The 19,674-nt window shown below is 57.4% G+C and overlaps 1 protein-coding gene across 1 annotated transcript; it reads right to left on the reverse strand.

Annotated features, from left to right (window-relative positions):
- Window positions 1-3,874: 3,874 nt before the first annotated feature.
- On the reverse strand, window positions 3,875-18,443 carry UBALD1 (UBA like domain containing 1). The gene is made up of 3 exons (XM_067551143.1): window positions 18,198-18,443; window positions 8,814-8,873; window positions 3,875-5,638 (listed from the first exon to the last, which is right to left on the reverse strand). Exons 1-3 carry the CDS (start codon window positions 18,315-18,317, stop codon window positions 5,315-5,317), a joined length of 504 nt encoding a protein of 167 aa, XP_067407244.1. The 5' UTR covers window positions 18,318-18,443; the 3' UTR covers window positions 3,875-5,314.
- Window positions 18,444-19,674: the final 1,231 nt, after the last annotated feature.

Raw genomic sequence — 19,674 nt, forward strand, 5'->3', positions numbered from 1 at the left:
GAGATGCCCCAGAGGGCCCAGCTAGGTATTTGTACCTGCTCTAATCTAGCCGGCAGCACAGGGACGGTGCACGCACCCCCTGACTCTGCAGCTTGCGGCCACTCACCCCTGTGTCATGTGATGGGGAGTCTCTTTAAAATACAGGGGAAAATGACACCCAGGTACCTTCAAAAAAAAAATCCATTGCTGCCCAACGTGCCAGGTGCGTGGGGCAAAGCAGCCCTGCATGCAGCCCCATGGCGCCCTGATGAAGTGCCAGCAGCAAGCAGGGGAAGGCCCAGTGCTGCTGATTGTGGATGCCTCGGCCCCGCGGAGCCCAGTCTGAGACAAGGCATGCTGGTTCCCAGAGGCACTGAGCACCTGTATCTCCCCTTGACTTCAGTTAGGTTTGGGCTTCCGCCATCCCCTTGGAAATCAGGTAGCCTGAAAGCAGAGGGTGCCCAGACTGAGAAGCCCCATAAGCCATGTGCAGAGCACAGGGCCGTCTAGGGCCTGGCCTACAATAGGAAAGCAGGTGCTGATTTCAGTCGAGTTCACTGGAAATACTGTGTCAATACAGTCAATCCAAAGTCACCCGGGCAATCAGCTAAAGAGGCATTGGATTACTGCCACGGCCAGGTCGTGGGCAACCAGACCTAGAGGTCAGAGCTGGAGTCCACGGTCACAAGGCGGGAGTCAAGAGTCAGCTGGGTCAGGATATCAGGAGATCAGAGTCAGGATAGGAACCTGAGATCAGAACCACGAGTCAGGACCCAGAGGGTCAGAGGTAGGAGACAAGCTGGAGGCCAGGAACCACAGCCAGATGCCAGAAGTGACACGGGGTCAGGGTGGGTGCCAGGAAATTGATCCAGAGCCGAACACCCAGCCTACAGGGTGGAGTCCAGCTGTTCAGACAGCAGCCTCCTGTTTCTGCTGCTGGTTTAAATAGGGCCAGCAGGCCAATCGGCTGCTCTGGGACTCCACCAATGGGACCTCAGGGACACAGCCTCACTCAAGGGTTGGGCTTCCCAGGCTCTCAATAAGCAGGTGTCAGCAGGCAGCTAGGTGAAGGGCTTTAGTATGGCTGCTCCTGCAGCCTCAGGGTCAGGACACAGGGGTCCTGACATCAACCCCTCCCCTAGGGGCACCATGGGTCCAGATTTCTCACGGTGGCTCCTATAGAAGGCCCAAACCAGGGCAAGAGTGTGAACATTTTCAGCTGGCGCCCAGGTGCGTTCCTCTGGGCTGTAGCCCTGCCAGTGTAAGGGACGGGCTAGCAGTCACAGCTGGGCTGAGGTCTGCACACCAGGTATGGTAGTTGCTGAGCAGGACTTGAAGAATCGCAAGAGCCAGGGCCCACAAGCCAGAGCCAGGCCAGGGCTGGAGATCAGAGGCAATAGTGGGCTAGAATCAGGAGGCTGGACTTGGAGATCAGGCAACATCAGGTGTTCCAGCAGGCCAAAGTCTATGCAGTTGCCCAGACAACTTTCTGGAGCCATGCTTGGGATTAAATAGGATGCTTGGCCAATCAGAGGGCAGAAGGGTACTGTCACTCTGGGTCTCTTGGGCAGTACTTCCTGCCGCGCCTCATCTCCACAGTGTGCCCTGGCTGTGCCTCCCGGTGGTTTCCTGGTGGCACCTGTGGTCTGCTGGGGCATTGTCTTGTTCTGAATGAGACCTAGAAGTGAGGTCCTGGCCCACAGTAGGGATTGAAGAACCCGTGGCAGACCAAGACAGGGTGTATCATGAGTGGTGGAACTGAGGTCAGAGGAGCTGTGTTCCCCAGAGGGCACCACGGGAAGTGGGAACACAGGCTGTTAGTCAGGATGCAGCTCAGCTCACATGGACAGAGCCGTGCACAGGAATTAATAATGTGGCACGCATTCAACTTCCCCTGCATTCAGCATCACATGATGAGTGAGACAGACGAACCCTTGGGTTCTGCCCAAATTGCAAGTGCATCCTGCTATCTACGCACCCTGGCAGTCTCCACAGGATAGAATACAGTGTTGCTGTTTCTCTTTAACAGCTGCTGCATCATCCCCTAGAGGTGGCTGCATTTCGGTGGTGGGTGAAGCGATTCTGATCTGTAGAGTGTTTTGGAGATCTTTTGGTGTAAAAGGCACTATATCATTATCAGTGGGCATGTGGGGGGCGGGGGTCTTTCACCAGCAGTGAGGAGAGCTTCTGGACAGGATGCCCCGTCTCACAGAATCCTCTGGTGCTGAGGGCAGCTGCAGTACGTCCTGCTCGCCAGTGCCAAGAGGCTGGGCAGAAGGAAGACAGTAGGCAGCTTGGGTGGTCCGCTTGGTAGGGCCAGTGTTTATTTTAGCAACATACAAAAAAAGGGATTGATTATTGAGAGAGTCCATAATTACTGTGGAAGCAGCCTTGGCAGGGCCCCTACAGAGCGAGAGTGGCCTCTGGGCAAGGGGGAAAGCCAGGGCCCAGGACAGATTGGGGGTGGGGTGGGGGAGGACATACAACTAGTAAATGAATCCACACAGAAGAGGGAATCCGAAAATGTTCCCAGCACTGTCGGCAGGGCAGAGGCCCCATTGGGGGCCCTAAGCAGGAATATTTCTGCCCCTCACCACATCACGTTCTAGAAAAGCAAACAGGGGACCCCCTTGAGCTGCTGGTGGCCCTAAGCAATTGCTTAGTCTGCTCAGGACTAGCGCTAGCTCTGTGCTGGGCACCCTGGGTCTAGCTCGGAGGCACTGCCCTGGCTGTGCCCCCTCCCCAGGAGGAATGGGAACTGTGGGTGTAGGTTGGGTTCAGCATGGATAGGAAGCTGGGTCCTCCGAGGGCAAGTGGGGCCACAGGCAGCATGTGGGGCACCCCAGTCTCAAGAACCTCAGGTGCTGGGTTTCTTGCCCTCCTCCATGCCCTTTCCACCAGGGCTGGTGCCTTCTCCTCTGGAAGCCAGTCCCTTGCACATTGCTCCTCTGCCTTGGAGGCCTCCTGGCCAGTTCTGAGCACAAAAGAAGCCATGGCCTGGGGTTTCACTGTGCCGACCGCTGGTCCCACTCTGCCCCTGTGGCTGGAGCAGCATAGGAGGGAGGGGCCATTCTAGAGATAAGACAAAGCTCCTGAGCTCAGGCCAGCCCTGGGGGAAATACTGTGCCCTGGGCCATGATGGCAGAGCCCTGGGGAGCTAAGTAACGTGGAGCCCCTGCATGTGAAGTGGTCCCATCCCAGCACGTCTGCATATGGCAACCTGCTGCTGAGCCCAGACACCGCCCTTCCGTGGGAGGATGTGGCCCATCCTGCCCTTCCAGTGAGCGATGCCACATCCACTGAAACCAAACAAGAGACACTAAGTGGCCAAGGAGAAGGCTTGGGGGTGCTTGGAGCAGTTGGCATTGACCTGCCATCTTGCAAATCCACTGCCCAGCTGGGCATCTGCTCCCCCCACTGTGCAACCTCCGCCTAGCCAGGATCCCTGTTCTGTCGCTGATGGGACTAAAATGGGAGCACAAGCCCCCATCTTCCTGAGCTGGCTGCCCCACCTGTGGAGGGAGCAGGGGTCTGAGGGCATCAGGGGCAGAAGACACGCAGGGACAGGCCAGCACAGGCAAGGGGCCTTTGCTGGCTCCTTCCAAGGGCTGGGCATGGAAGGACGGAGCTCATAGATATTGAATGGGCACAGAGCTTCCTCTGCTGGCCCTGCCAGGCATCAGGCACTGCTGTGATCTTGCCCAACACACCGAAGCTGGCCACTCCTGCTGCTGCGTCCCAGGATCACGTGGGAAATGCCAGCATGAACCCTCAGTCGATTCCCCACCTGGCATCCCGGGGGGTGACTTTCTGGGAGGGCTGCCAGCTGCTCTGGGTGGCACAAGAGGGTGGTGGGAGAGACGTGGCCCACGCCACGGACTGCCCTTGCTGTTGCATGAGGGGGCAGGGTGAGGGACCGTCCCCCTCCTGCAGCACATGAACACCTCTCCTTGTGATTGCCAGGCCCTGCCTGGAGCTGACCGTGGGCCCTGCCCTTGGTGCCTATGTGCGGACACACTGTCACCTCCCATGCTGATGCCCCGCGAGTGAAATCCACTGAAATCCCTTCCACGATCCCCTGCACGTGGGTCCACAGTGGGACAGACCCTACGTCAGCAGCAACGGCCTCAGCCAAAGGTCCCGTGCAGGGATCCACCAAGCAGTCATGCACCGGCTGCAGGTGCAGATCTCCAAGGGCTGCACTGAGCCTGTGAACAGCCCGTGGGTAACGCTGCGTTGGAGCCTCTCCCTGACTCTGCCCCAAGCCTTCTGTCTGGGCTACAGCACCTTTGCCCAGCTGCCCCAGGGTGGAGTCCCTGATCCTGGACAGAGCGTTCCCACCTCCCCAAGCTGCTGAAAATGAAGCACGGACACTAGGGTTAAAAGCAGAAGAGCGTGTATTGCAGGCAGCCGCTGCGAAACGCCCAGGCCTGGCGCCACCACAGCGCGGCTGAAGGGCCTTTCATCCGCGAAGAGCAAAGAACAGAGGGGGTCAAAGCAAGCCCGGCCTCCGTGGGGTGTCATGCAAATGGCGCCGGTGCCAGCCCCCCCGCCCCAGCACCGTGAGGGGAGGCTGCCCAGCCGCGCCCAGCCAGCCCCCCTCACACTTCTCAGCGGGAAACTGACCACGCCGGGCTCTGAAAGGGGGCACACGTCCCCACCCTGTGGAAAGCAGAGATCTGGGGTCATGGAAAACAAAAGGCTATATTTCTCCAAAGGAGCCCACGTTCCCCTCCCTCTCCGTCCAGAGCGAGCTCGGCGTGTGGGTTGAAGGCCCACAGCTGAGCAAAAACAGGGGTTTTTTTGTTTTGTTTTTCCTTTTTTCATTAAAAAAAACAAACATTCGGCATGGTTGGGCGAGCCGTGTGGGGAGGGGGATATGTGTAGTACCCACAATCCCATTCTGCCTGCCAGTGAGACCCCTCCCAGTGCTGGGAGGGAGGAGTGGGTTATGAAGAAGCGATCCCCCCTCCCCAAATAAATGTCACTTGCATGCAAAACTCCAGCGTCCCAGCAGGAAAGATGGGGCGGGGGGATCCCCTCATTGAGAGATTCCTATCAAGTCAGGCTCCGGGACGCAGAGGCTAGCGATGGTTCCTGCATCCAGCACGGCCTCCCTTGGATCTGGGGAGCTCCGGTCGGCTCTAGGACAAGTAAAAACTACTTCAAACCAAACCCATGCAAGGCGGCTATTTGCTCGTGTGTCTGTCTGTGTGTGGTTGCCAGTCTCTGTGGCAGCAAAGTTCCTCTCTTCCTCGGGAAGGGGGAAAAAATGAACACAGGGGCCATGGGAGGGGGCCCCTCCCCACATCAGGTTCCCGCTCCCCCGGCGGCCTCATCTCTCGGCCTCCATGGTCATGGTGGCCTTCTGTTCTGAGGTGGCTTGTTGGGAGACAGTGGCGGGCCAGCCCGAGGGCTGCGGGGGCGGGGGCGAAGTCCACATGCTCTGCTGCTGCTGGCTGGAAGGGGAGGCTGCAGGCCAGGCTGAGTTGAAGCCCCCGGGCTGGGGGAGCGGTGGGGGAGGGGGCGGAGGAGAGGTCGCCATGGATGAAACAGGGCTGCTGCTGTTGAAGCTCTCGGAGGCCTTGAGGCGGGAGAACATGGTGAGGGCTTCAGGGAAGTTGGGGGGCGTGGCAGGGGTGTTGGCGGGAGTGCACATCTGCAGGGAAACAAAGAGACAGAAGCCAGTCAGAGACATAGCCCCTCACCCCCAGGGCCAGAGAAAACAGCATGCAGCCAGCTCTGGGGTGGAGCGTGGGCATAGTGTAACGGCACAGAAACATCCCACAGGGGCTGAGGGTGAGAACTACATCCCAGGGAGGCTGCAGGGGCTGCCAGGGAGGCTGACTGCCCCTCCCCCAGCTGGGATGTGCCAGGACACAGGAGTAACCCGAATGCTCCCAATGGACAGAGCCAGGAGGCCCTTAATGACTCAAGGGCTCAGGGTCTCCCAGCAGCCCAGGACCCCCAGCACCACACATGGGCATCGGTGCTAACACTAGCAGCTGGTTCATTAGCACAGTTCCCTGGCTGGTCTCTATCCAAAGACCAGCCAGGAAGGGCTGGGAGAGGGCAGCAGGGATGGAACATTTATCTACCTTTTGTCTACGCCGGGAAATTTACCAGCATAAATTTACCCCTCAATCCTGACCCACAGCTCGCTGCAATCCCCCCACGCCCAGCCACACGCAAAGCTCTGCTGAGACCCTCAGGCCTGCGGCATGGTGGAGTTAGCAGCTCTGCACTCCTTGCCCGCTCCGCCTTGCTCCTTCTCCGGCCCTGCTGGTCTTCGACAGAGCTGCTCAGGCAGGTCCCTGTGGCTGCCCGTCAGTGCATCTGGGAAGACGTGGCCTCCACAAAGCACAGCAGTAGGGGGAGGATACCACCGGCCCCCTGCCTCCCTATAGCCTGCACTGGCAGGGACCAGAACAGGGGGGGCATGTACAGACCTCGGGGCCGCTGCATCCCTGACAGACTTGCTGGTCACTGTCGTCTTCCCCTGCCACTAGGGCAAGGATGTGGCTGATTTGTGTTAGCCCAGCCTGGGCCAGAGAGGAGCAGCTTCCCACCCCCGGCACGCCCTGGCAAGCTGCAATCAGGAAAAGCTATTGCTACCACAACAGCTGGGAGCTTCCCCCTCCAATGCCGTAAAGGAGCCTGCCAAGGCAGAGCGATTCGGGGATCATCTCACTCAGCAGTGAAATGCAGCCACCCCTGGGGTGTAGCGCCTGAGCTGCAAGGCAGCGCCATACCTCAGGCTAGGCCGGGAAGCGAAGGGAACCGTATCCGAGTGAAACTGCTCGCTCGTGCCTGTGCAGTGCTTGGCACGTGAGTCTTGTGAGGTCCGTGCTAAGCGTCACACTGTTGTTATTACTGACTTGCCACCAGGGAGCAGGCGGCCATGTGACATCTCATTCCAAAGCCTGCCCACACTATGAGCAGCACCATGCACTCAGCACTGGCGGAGAGTGTCCTCTACTGGCCCGCCTGGCTTGTTGCAGCACTGCACCCCATAACACCCTGGGGTCCACTCTAAGAGGGGAAAGTGCCCCCCCAGCGCTGCACGGAGACCAGGGCTGGCTCAGGACCCCCCAGTACAGTGATTACATTACTCCTCATCCTGCCAGTGTCTGGGGGGCAGAGGGGCAGGCGAGGTGCCCCCCACACCATACTCAGGAGAGGCTGGGGCTCGGCTGTGTCCTGACACACGGCCTGCAGTGGGGAGCAGGCGACCCCCTGCAGCCTTTCCCGTCTCAGGTGGCGAGGTGCCCGCCACCGCAGCTTCCCCGCAGGTACGTGCACGCGGGGAAGCAGCATGGGGCAGGGCTCAGCGTGGGCAGGTATTGGAGCCCACGCGTATGGGTGGGAGGAGGACATGGAGGCAGGGAGGCTCCTAGGCGGCTGGTTTCTATCACGGCTGCACTGTGCCAGGAGCAGGTATTTAACGCCCCCGAGGACTAATCCTCTTTCCAGAGCTCATGTCAGACGTCCCAGACAGGAGCTGTACGTGGTGCCCTTGAGAGTCAGCCCTGCCCCTTTATCCTCCCTGGGGACAGACCCTTGGGGGGGGTGGAGGTGGTGACCATGAGGGAATATGAAGGGGGAAGTTGTGTTGGGGGGGAGGAAAGGGGAGGGTTATGCCACATGCCGCGGACCCTTCTGATGCACAGCCAGTTCTGTAGAACCATCAAGGCCCCTCTACAATTCCATCCCCCCCATCCAGGAGCCCTGGCCCACGATGTATGCTGAGCCCCTACCGCCCATCACCCCCAGCTAAGTGGCTCCCCACCTTTTCTACCAGGATCCCCCCCTTCCGTCTAACCAGCCGGGACTCCATCCCCAGCACTGGGATGGACTGTGCGCCCAGCCAGGGCTCCCCCTAGCCTGCTCCAGGCAGGGACACCCTGCGAGCTAGTGGCACCCTGTGAATCAGCTAGCCAGGACACCATCTGCACATAGCCAGCCCCGGCCCTGCAGCCCCACGGACTCCAGGGTGTCCAGCACCACGCAGGACTGGGCTCTGCTCCCTGCTGGGGCTGTGGGGGGGCCGTCAGCCCATCCCCACCCCCTCGGCTGCCAGCGTGGAAAGCTCATTGCTGCGTGGCTCTCGCTGGGTGCTTGCTCTGCATGCTCGCTGCATGCTCCAAATCCCTGATTGCCCCAGAGAATGGCAGAGTCAAACGAGGACACGGCAGCCGGCAAATCCCAGGGACCCATCCGCACAGGCAGATTACAGGCTGCCCAGGCATGAGAGTTAAAGGGGCAGAGCATGGGGAGCCTTGGGGCTGCTGGGGGTGAGATTTCAGAGGGGAAAGTGTTGGACGGACGATAAAGGGGGGTTCACAGGCTGCAAAGTTGCCTGGCTTTGCTCAGAGCGCCTCCACTCTCTCTGTGCTTGCCCCCATCTCTGCTCCCTCCCACCCGTGACGCCTGCCCTCCACATCGCCGCAGTCCCTGCTTCGCATCATCAGACGGGTGCAAATTACAGCTTCCTCCTCCTCGCGTTTCCCTAGCGGAGCCCCCCCATCCGCCACTGTACATTGCATGATGCCACTCTCTGGCAAGGCTAGCTCGCAGCCCGCATTTCCCTTCACCCCCAAATAAGCTGCGCTGCACGCACCAGCCTGGGGCTCCCCACGAAGGATGTTTCCAGAACACGGCCCACCCCCAGCTTCTCTCTTTTGGCAGGAAACTTCCTGCCCCCCACCCGCAGGGCTTTGCTGTGTATTTCTGCCCTACGTCCCAGAGGTGTAGAACAGCAGTAGCCCAGGCATGCAATGCCAGCGCTGCTGCTGCGCTGACTGAGCAGAGGGAAGGGTCAGGGCAGCACTTACCATCTGATGGTGATGACTGTAGGAGATGTTCGTTTCTTGGAAAAAAGCGCTGAGCGCGGGCTGCAAAAAGGAAGGAAGAGATTTACCATTTGGCTGGGAACGAGGCACTCTCCCCCACCCAGCGCTCAGGGTTTGCTCTAGCACCCTCAGGCACCAGTAGGGTTCCAGGATCAGGGTTCCAGATGTACTCTCGGCTCTCGACTGCCAGCATCCTGCTCCCTGTTGGTACGTGAGGCTTCCAGAGCAGGCAGGGCAGCGGGGAAGCAGCCCACCTATGTGCGCGCGAAAGCAAAATCACCCCTCAGTTTGCCGCCAAGCTCTGGATCCTATGTCATTTCCAGCCCGCATCCTGTGATCAGAGCCCTGCCAACCACCTTTGCGTGCTGGCCTCCGTGCCCTGCGAACCCAGGCCCAGCCCCCTTGGTCAGCACAGGCCATGGCTCCAGAGAAAACCCACCCATGCCCCCGCTTCATCTTCAAAACTAACACCCGCAACGCCGCGTGCAGAGCAGCCCCACGGAGCGCCGGAGAGTGAGCTGCATTTGTCATTGAGCTGCACAGACAGATGCTACATATATGGACACTGCTTCCCCCACTGGTGAAATGCAGCCCTTTCTGCCATGGAGCCCAGTAGGTGCTGGCACAGGAATTCTGAAAAAGAATACCAAATCCAACTGAGAATTTAGCGTAGTGGAATGTAATTACCCAAGCCTGAATTAGATAAGGAGACGGGGGCCAGCTCAGGGAAAGTGTCCGGGGATCTATAATGACCATATAAGCAGTTAGGACCTTGGTTTTATGTCTCACATTCAGTATCACAGCACCGGCTAACACCATGCTGGGGCATTGGTGTAAAGGTGACACAGAGAGACCTGAAGAAGAGCTGTGTGTGACTGTAACATTCTCTCACCAACAGAAGTTGATCCAACAAAAGATATTGCTTCACCCACCTTATCTCACACAAAGACACGTCCTCCGCCTGATTCACCACAGCACGGAGCTCTCCCATACAACTACTGGCCCAGCTTAGCTTGCAGGATCTGAAGGGCTCGGAGCACAGGGAGGTGTGGCTGCATCTATGCCATCACACAGCACAACCTCCCCCCGTAGCTGATGTTTTGAGGAATGTCAAAATCATTGGGGAGCTTGAGAGACTCAGGAGAATGAAACCATCAAACAGGCTTAGACAAGAGGGAGTGTTGGATAGAAGGGTCCAGACAGTCCTCTCCCATTGTGTGAATCTGGAGTAACTCCAGGTAAGTCAATGGTTTACGCTGTTTAAAAACGGAGAGGAGAGACTCATCGGGCCCACGGCGTTTTACTCTGTGTCCCCTGAGCAGTGTCTTTTCATCATATTATTAACCGATTTATATGGCGAGTTTTTCCCCCTCACAGCACTTTACAGCATCTCAAACAATATACCTATAGGAATCAATTCAATCACCACCATCAAAATGGGGTAAATCATGGCAGCTGTTAACAGCAACGCAGCCAAACAGTTCGGGAGAGGCAGTGTAGAGTGCGCCACACCCAGTTTGCAGTGCTGAGGGCCACGGTGGCATCTTGCCAGGCATCCCAAGCTCTGCTCAGAACCTGGGCTAGCTGCCTGTCTAAGCCCAGGGTGGGGGTAACAGGTGTGGCTCTCTCCAGAGGTGATATGGGAGGACAGAGGGTGAGTTCCTACCTGATGACAGGTTCATTTGCATATGCCGCTCCCTGATTCCCCCTATAAGCAAACTGGGAAAACTGAGGGTCTCTGTACTTGCTGGTAGGCAGAGTTTGCCTGTACCTCTGGGGGTTCAACAGTGCGCCCCAAACTGAGCAGTCTAGCCTTTCCCCAGGCACCACACTCCTGGCCTGTGATGTTTGCTGGGCGATGGCAGGTACATGAAGGGGGAAGGGTGCGCGAATGCACCTGGCAATACCTAAAGGGAAGTGGGCAGCTAGGACTGAGTTTTTGGTGGTTGTCTAAGGGCCTGTCTATACAGCAATCCCAAGGTGTGAGGACAGCTCGACTTACCAGAGCTAGCTTTCGTCCCACTAGTCCATTGCATTGAAGTGGTAAGCAATGTGCACTGCAGCAGAGCCTAGTCTGACAGCTAATAGTGCAGGTTCTAGGTGGGTTTGTACAGCCCACACCAGAGAACAAACAGCTGCAATTTCTCTGCACTGGGACCTCACCTTACTGGATTAAAGCCAGTTTGGGTACGTCTACTCAAGCTGTAATTATACCCCTGCTTACAGTGCAGACAGACTTTAAAACAGGGGCTGGGGCCACGGTAGGAGCAGCCGGCAAGAGTAGCTTATCTGGTGAGGGAAGGCACATGAAGTGGGGTGGACAGCTAAGGTGGGGCTGGGAGCTAAGGTTTTATGGGAGATGGCTACCCGCCAGTTGGTTGGTCTAGTAGTAGTTTAGCTGGCTTGTTATATCCCCTAAATAGAACTTGTTTGTGTTAACAAAACTCAGAGAAGGGAAGACAATTATCACTAAAGGAGACCAGGGAGTTTAAGGGGTTTTTTTGGTCCCAAACCCTTGAGGGGGATAAGGTTTTAGTTAAGGGCTGGCACCATCCAGGGCTAAGCTTCTGAGGCCTGATACTCAACTTGATGCCATTTGTCTGTGTGTGGATGTGCAGTGATCATTTCAAACGCTAAATCTGATCGACTGCAAAATTTCAGGGAACATTCCAGGCCTGAACGGGCAGAGCCCCATTGATTTGGGGGGGAGGGGGAGGATCAGAAAACTGGAAGGGGAAAACAGGGGACCCGTGGAGCCCCTGGCATCTGGTTGGGAGACCCATCTGCTGTAATCAGGTCTGATATGGTCTGTGGATCAAAGAACTCGTTGAGGGAGCCATGAAAACCTTCTGGCATAACAATAACCCCTCTCACTTCTGCCCTTCCTCCCTAGAGATTAACATTCCCTGACACCCCGAAAGGAAATAAGAATAGGGAAAGGGAGAGAATAGGAGGCACAAAGAGCCCCTGGCTGGGGAGGGCGAATGGGGAGGGACCTAAAGCCGCTGGCGGGGGGCTCTCAGAGCCCCTGGAAGGGGGTGGGAGGGTGAATGGGGAGGGGCCCACAGAGCCCCGGGGTGAGAGGGGGAGGGTGAACGGCAGGGCTAAGAGCAGTCAGCACAGCAGTTCAAACTGGCTCTTTGCCCTCCCGGAGGAGCTGCCTCCCGGCTGTGGGGTGGGTGCTCAGCCAGCGGGGGAACTGGAGGGAGAAGAGAGCCAAGGAGCTTCGCTCTCAGCCTCTGCAAAGCCTGCTCCAGGCTGGGGTCGGGACAGAAGGAGAGGGCACCAGCTGCCCGCTCCTTCCTTCTGTCCAGGGGGGATGAAAGGTCCTTTGGAGCAGGAGAGAAAAAGGGGAGACATGGGGAGATTGGGGGACCCAGAGCCCTTGGCATGTGGCAGAGGGGGCAACTGCTTGTTAGCTGCGTTGCCCAGCACAGAAGGGGCAGCTGATCAGTCAGCAGTTGGAGGGAAGCATGAGCTGCAGTTCCGGAGTTGGGGGGAGAAGGGCAGCAGGCCATGGCCAGGACCGGGGTTTGCCCTGCCTTATGGCAACAAAGGCATGTAAGTGGGCGAAGTGGGTGGTCCGTACACGAAGCTAGCCGGGCCATGGGAGTGTGTGCACACATGCAAAAATGAAGCAACCGACCCTCCTCTCACTCACGCTGGTTTCACCCTGGTGCAGCCCCATGACTTCAGTGGCGTCCCCCCTCCCACATGTACAGCAGCAGACAGGAGAAGGGAATCAAACCCTGGGGATTATTGCAAACTCTTTTCTTATATTTCACATACTGACCCATGTGTGCTCTGCAAATCTCTCAGCAAAACCCTTTCCAGGTCCTGCCACTGGCTGGGTGGAGTTACCTCACCCATGGTGAAAGTCACCCACCAGGACACCAGAAGCAGCTCCTGATTTCCCCTTCCCCCACCGCCCAGCCACCAGTAGATTCAATGATGGAACACCTCCACCAGTTGGAGGAGCACGTGGGAACAACCAATCCCTTGATGGCACACACCCCATTCCACCCCTAAACTGTGGCAACAAAGCTGACATCATTGCAACAGCAGCAAACTTTAAAAAAAAAGGCAGAGAGAGAGAAATCTGCCTTGGTTTCCATCTTCAAATAGTCATGAATTTACAGCTAGTGAAAGGGCCAGAGATGGAATCCTCAAAATACCCACAACTCCTCTGAGACATCCCGTTCCCTAGAGACAGAAGAACGTTCCTCCAAAATCAATGGTTTTCTCCTCGGGCCTTCTTTAATGCGTTACAGGCCGTGATCATCTCACCCGGACACAAAGGCAACAATATCCTTGGAACTGCGTCCCAACCTCCCACCCCACAAGCATGCGTTGTCCTTGGTGGCATCTCCCTCCCCATAGATATCAGACCTACGGCCTGCTGGATCTGACACGGCTGTGTCTGAGGCTTGCAGGACGCTCATGAGGCACTGCTGGGGTCCACGCAATGCTCTGACACCATGGGAACATGTCACAACGCAGCAATGTTTGCACTGATGTGGGTTTGTCCCACAGGACACATGCTTTGAAGGCGCTTCACCTACCAACAGTTACCTACTGACACCCGGGGCTAGGTTCTGCTCTCAGATACATAGGGGTGAAACTGGAACAATTCAATAGACGTGTGGCTCTCCTCCTGATTTACACCGTTATGACTGAGTCGATGGGATACCGGCGATCTCGGCTTTGCTGGAAACGGATTTAGCTTCCCTCATTGGGAAACGCTGGATAAATCCCTTATGGAGACCAGCCTCCAATCAGGCCAAAGTCAACATACATTTTACAGAGTAAATTACCAACAATCCCCAGCTCCAGTGAAACAAGAGCACCCAGCCCCTGGTTTGCCTGTCAGCTTCTCCCTGGGCCTGTGCAGGTTACCAGATGCCATGGCTCTGACAGGACCAGAATTCGCCTCTGATGTGAATGGACAGATTTGGAAATTCCCAAGCAGCCTAGAGAGGTTGGTGCAAAATGACTGGAGCCTTGCAACGCTGAGAATGAGTGAAACTCACCCCAAAGGAGCTAGAGACAAGTGTGTCTGTCCTCCCCCAAATGCTGATCCCTGCCTTCTCCCATCAAGATTACCTTCCAGTTCCCCTGCCCCATAGCATCCCAACTTGGCCTCCCCACACACTGTTGGTTCCCTCTCCCACTGTGCCCCCCAACCCTGCTAAAAAGATCCTCCCCCTCATTATTATTATGTGCATTACCACAGGGCCTAGAGATCTAGTTATGGAACATGACCCCATTATGCTAGGTGCTGTACAAACACAGACAGTCTCTGCCCCATAGAGTTTACAGTTTAAGCTCATGCGATCCTGCGCAACCCACCTCCCAGCAGCTGGAAACCCTTCTCAAACCCCACCCCCCCTCCAGATCCACACCCTCCAACTCTTAAAATGAGCACACCCCAGGTGTCACACTCCTGGAAACAGTACAGCGTTCAAAGGTTAAAGTGCTACCCTGCTGTGTGAAGCAGTCCAGAAGGGCTGTAAATGATGGCAGTTTGTATGTATTTAATGGCTTGTCTAGAAGCGGAAATTACCGGCTTAACTCTACCAGTATAATTCTACCACTCTAGTAATACTGGCATAACCGTGGGTGGATATCCTTATTCCAGTATCAGAGTGTCCACACTGGTGTAACTAGACTAGTAGAATTCTACTGGTAGAGTTATGCTGGTAAATTGCCCCATCTAGACAAGCCCAAAGATGCAGAGGCAGGAACAGCCGATTCACTTCCGCTTCATTGTCAGGTAATTTATTACCTTGAAACGTTAGTTTAAACGGAACGGGATCATCATGAGCAAAGGAGAGTGGACGATGTGAAACACTGCAGGCTGGGCTGTGCTCTGTCCCTGGGCCATGGTCTGATGCAGGAGCTGCACAGTAATAGTGCTCTCGGAGCACAGCTCATGCGACCGTGGGCTATAGCTTTCCGAGTAACAGGAACAAAGCTCCCCAAGCATAGCCTGCGGTCTCCCATGTGAAAGCGATTGTATGGATCAGTGCCTTCAGAGCATGATTCTGCCACCTTTATACTCAGCAATCTCTTGCTGCATGAGTAATGCATTTGAAACCAAGGCGACCACTCAGTGCACCAGATCCTAAGCAAGTGTAAATGGGCACAGCTCCACTGAACTCCCTAGAGTCATACACACCAAGCAGCTGGCCCAGCGTGGAGCAGGGCACCCGAGGAAGGGGCTAGAGTGCTGCTGAAAATGCAGCTCATGGGCTCAGATGTGACCTCTCTCTGGGATCTGGAGTCCCAGAAAGACAAAAGTCCTACGAGCAGAGCTCTGAGAAAGGGACATGCTCAGCAGCCATTTTGCAAATCTGACCATTTTGCACCAAAAGTGACTGGTAACATAGTAACTGCTTGTCCCCTTGGGTTTGTTTAGAGCTCAGCTTCCTCTGAGTCACATGAATGCCAAACCAGCATGGGAGACTCCGTGGCCAGCAGACTGCTGTTTGCACTTGTGCGACCTGCCAAGTAGTGGCAAATTTCTGGAAAATGTAATTGAAACAATAACTTTCTGTAGCAAGTCCCAATCCTGGGGCTTCACATGTAATAGGTGATAGGGTCTGTTTCTTCTCTCACACCTGTCCAGGAGGGCTGTTTTGGATTTATACAGGTGAACAGAATCAAGGTCATATTATACACAGAAATGTGTCCAATATTTTCCTTAAACAGAAACTCCAAATAAGCAGGTGGGTTTGCCTTGTGTGTGTCTCTCTTTGCATGCATAGACAGTGCAGAGAGAGGGGAAGTTGTTTGGATTTGCACACACATACACACACATGAACATAATCTAATTTTGCACCCAGAAAGCCTGTGACTTCAGATGGATTGTACAGTGCCTAGCTGTCTGAACTACCTGATCCAACCAGCAGCGCAGGGAGTCAAATAGCTCTGTGCTATAAAATGCACTCTGAATTATTTCTCAGAGGCCGCACTGAGGCACTTTTACAGACCGGGGCTGCAATGCACATAGAACAAGGGATACCCCAGCCATGCCAATGTGTACAATAGAAACCTTTCGCTCTCTACACTGATTCAAACCTCCTTCTGTGTCACAGAAAAGAGGAACCAATTACAATGGTGCCCTCAGTGACAAAACAATCACAGGGAGAAGTGAAGAGCTGCTGGGGCCGCATGGAAGGCACTCTGTTTAGACACAGATCTGCCTGCTACATCCTTGGCGCACCCCTGTGCATTCACACGCTCCCATTCTTTACCACCAGGGCCCACACAGACCACCTGCACGTTCCCCACCTGAAGCTGCAATCTCGAGTGTGACGTCACAGTCACTTCCACAGCAATCACAGGCCATGTCACAGAAGATCCTGACTCCAGGCCAGAGGAATAAACAGCTGGAGCCAATGAAGTTTTTAACCAGCAAAATCTCTTCTCCTAGTGCAGCCTTAGGAATCAAACTCCAGGGGGCAGGAGCCCAGGAAAAGCCAGACTGAGGCTCTCCAACCCACAGCCACTAAGGGGTGTCATTCTGCCTGCAGGGAACAGGGGAGGTGTTGGGGATGTGCACATAGGGTCAGTTACGGCTATGTCCCCCCAAGCGCCAGATACAGGTGAGCACGGAAACGCTGCCCCAGCTGTGCTAGAGCTCACCCCAATGCTGCGCAGAGGAGGGGCTGTCTCCAAACAGAAGGATCTCCAGCGTGTATGCCCTTGTGTGTGCGTGTCTGTGTGTTCCTTCTACCTCACTTTAAAAGCTAATCTGCTCCTGACAGGGGTAGGTGGCCCTTGCGGAACTGCTACAGCCAGCCTAGGAAACCCTGACCATCTGGGAGCAATGAAAAACCAGTCCCAGTTTAGTAACACAGGCAGTAGACGAGTTCACCCTGTCCCTAGATGTGCCCCCATGCTATAGCGTACTCGCATGCACAGTTGTCCATACAAACACACGCTAGACATATATACACTCCTACACACATTTGTCATATGCACAGAGCCGTACACTCACACACAATTCACACCCACACCAAAAGAGCACCCTCCAGCAGTACCTGGGGCCACAGTACTGATGGCGTCTCCTTTACCGGGAAGGGTTAGCAACAGAAATGCCACTCCCGGCCTAGGGAGTCTGATCTGTGTGGGCTTGACAACAACGGCACCAGAACAGCATGGAGTGTTCCCAGGCAGTGGATGTGTTGAGCTCACACACACACACACACGTCTGTATGTCAGGGCAGCACAGAGATGCTGGCACAGGAGCTCCGGGTCGCACTACCCGCTCCCTGAATGGCGACTGCGGCCCCTATGCCCGCAGCCATCGCGACTTCCCTTCCGCCAGACCCCGAGGCACGTGCAGCAGTTGGAGAAGCTTCGGACGTGCCCAGGATCAGCCTCTTGAGGGGCACAAGAGGCAGGATGGGAGCACGTGGCACTGGGCACCAGGGGCTTCCCAGCCACCCCTCTCCCCACACTCACTCAGCAGCCGTGCATTGGGGGCATTGCTGTGGGTGCCCTAGGCTTGCTCTGGGCACAGCAGCCAGGCGGGCAGATCAGATGGCTGGGCTCACTCCCTGGGCACAGCGATGGGGCTAGCCCCAGATTGACCCCCGGGCCAGCACTAGGGCTGGTCCCGCTTCCCCTTGATCCTTCCTCTTCTCTGAGCCGTCCCCGGGGCAGTGACCAGGCCCTGGAGCCCCACGGCTCCACCGCCCCCTCAGTCTCGAGCCCCGGGCCCGCCCGGGGTCCCAGGCCGGGGCGCCCGCGAGGCACCGATCGGGGCTGGCCCGACTGAGCCTCCCCCCGGCGGCGCGGGCTGCAGGCAGCAGAGCGCCTGGAAACCCCGAGGGCTGCCCCGCGGCCCCACCCGCGCCCTGTCCCCCGAGTCCCGCTCGGCGGGGGCTGCGCGGTTCTCAGACGAAACCTGAGGCCGGGCCGGGCTGCTCCAGCCCCTCCGCGGCGCCCCCAATCCAGTCCTGCTGGGCCGGGACCGGAACCAGCCCCGCTCGCTGGGGACCGGCGGCTTATTTCACATGGGGGGGGGGGGGCTTCAGCCGGGCCCGGCGCCACCTCCCCCGCCCGGGCGATCTCTCATTCGCCCACCGCTGGGTGTTTGTCCACCCCTCCGGCCCCCGTGCAGCAGCAGGGGGCTGAGCTCTGGGCGGCCGGACGGGGCGTGGGGGGGGGCCGAGCTCGGGCTGGGCGCTGGCGCGCTCGGGCTCGCTCCAAGGCAGGCAGCCGCGCTCTGCTTCCAGGGCTGCCCCTTCTCTAGTCCCTGGGCAGGGATCGGGGCGCCCGGGCCCGGCACCGGCGGGCTGGAGGCCGGACACGGCAGCAGTCGCCGCAGGGCGCCCGCCTGGCCGCCCAGGGGCTCACCTCGAACTGCCAGTGCGCCGCCTGCAGCAGCTGCGTCGCCTGGTCGGGGCCGCAGCCCGCGGTCAGCACGAACTGGTTGATCATGACCTGGTGCTTCAGCTCGTCCATGTTCACCGACATGCCGCCCGCCCGCTGCCCGCTGCGCCCTGGGATCCCCTGGTCTCCGCCGCTCAGCGCGACCCAGCCACCATTACCGAGCCGGCTCCTGCTAATACAAATATTTACTGGAGGGGACTGACTCACCCAGCCTTGCCTTGCCTCCCTGACGGCACAGCCAGGGCGGGGCAGAGCGGGCAGGCTGGGAGCTGTAGTCTGGAGACTGGCCTGGCTAGCTGCGGGGCAAGGCGGGTGGGGTAATAGCTGTTATTAGACCAGCCGCTGTTGGTGAGAGAGGCAGGCTTCTTGGAGCTTACCCAGGCATGCAAACACACGCAGACACACATAGGGGCAGGCAGAGCAAGGCTGGGGATACCCCCCCTCCCCCAGCACCTCAGAGCAGTGGGTTGTTTGCAAGACTTCCCCTCCAGGCCCTGCCCGCCATGGGCTAGGGTAGTGGTTGTCAGCCTGTGGTCCACAGACCCATGGGGGTCCACAGATTGTCTAAGATTTCCAAAAAGGTCGGCACCGCCACGTGGAATTGTTTAGGGATCCACAAATGAAAAAAGTTTGAAAACCACTGGGCTAGTGAGACCTCGGGCCAGGCCAGCGTAGGTTGCATCAAGGCCAGGGGCGATTCTGGTTCCCGGGCCCCGAAGGCTAGGGAGGCAGGGAAGGTGGGCCCATGGGTGGTGCCAGGGCCATTGCAACATTGCTTCCTATCTCCTGCTTTGCCCCATCCAGCAGAAAGCGCCACCCGGCTGCTCTGTGCGCTCCTCTGTCCTCACCCCCCTTCCCCTGCGCGCACTTGGATCTGGGACATAAAAGCCAGAGGCAGTTGCGGCAGGTGGGATGTGAAGCTGCACCCGGTGAGGTAGCAGCCCTGTCTGGCAAGGGAGGCCTCTGTCCTATGGCTGTGGTGCCCGCTGCTGTCAGCCCCAGCCGCAGGGCTCCCTCTCCCGTGCCAGGACAGCAGCTGAGGCTGAGAGCCGCTCCTGGCCAGCACCGGGCATAAACAGACTAAGCAATTGCTTCAGGCCCAGAGCACCTCAAGAGCCCCCCTATTTATTATCATTATGTGGCGGGGGGGGGGGGGCAAAAATATTCCTGCTTAGGGCCCCCAATGGGCTAGCACTGGCACTGCCAGTCAGTCCCCACTCTGCCAGTCGCTAGCATGCACCTGGCTCCCCGCCACCCTGCACTACGTTTCCCAGGAGCCCTTGGTTTGTTTGCATAGTTTCACAGGGGGGCTGACGTAGGCTGAGTGACGTGTCCGGACAGCCAGTCACCGGCCACTCTATGTTAGTACCTGACCATATAAGGTAAACAAAGCTGGCGGCTCCAATGAACACGCGAGGGAGGTGGGTGCGGGGCTGGGAGC

Source organism: Emydura macquarii, unplaced genomic scaffold, assembly GCF_026122565.2.
Source record: "Emydura macquarii macquarii isolate MOO-44397 ecotype Brisbane River unplaced genomic scaffold, CSIRO-AGI_Emac_v2 contig_1348, whole genome shotgun sequence".
In the NCBI taxonomy this organism is placed as follows: Eukaryota; Metazoa; Chordata; order Testudines; family Chelidae; genus Emydura; species Emydura macquarii.

Excerpts from the sequence above, each read along its gene's own strand:
- UBALD1 (XM_067551143.1), bottom strand. The coding sequence starts at position 18,317 with ATGTCGGTGAACATGGACGAGCTGAAGCACCAGGTCATGATCAACCAG. Across the intron at positions 8,874-18,197 it reads CGGCGCACTGGCAGTTCGAG|CCCGCGCTCAGCGCTTTTTT; the intron begins GTGAGCCCCTGG and ends TCCTTTTTGCAG. Across the intron at positions 5,639-8,813 it reads ACAGTCATCACCATCAGATG|ATGTGCACTCCCGCCAACAC; the intron begins GTAAGTGCTGCC and ends GTTTCCCTGCAG.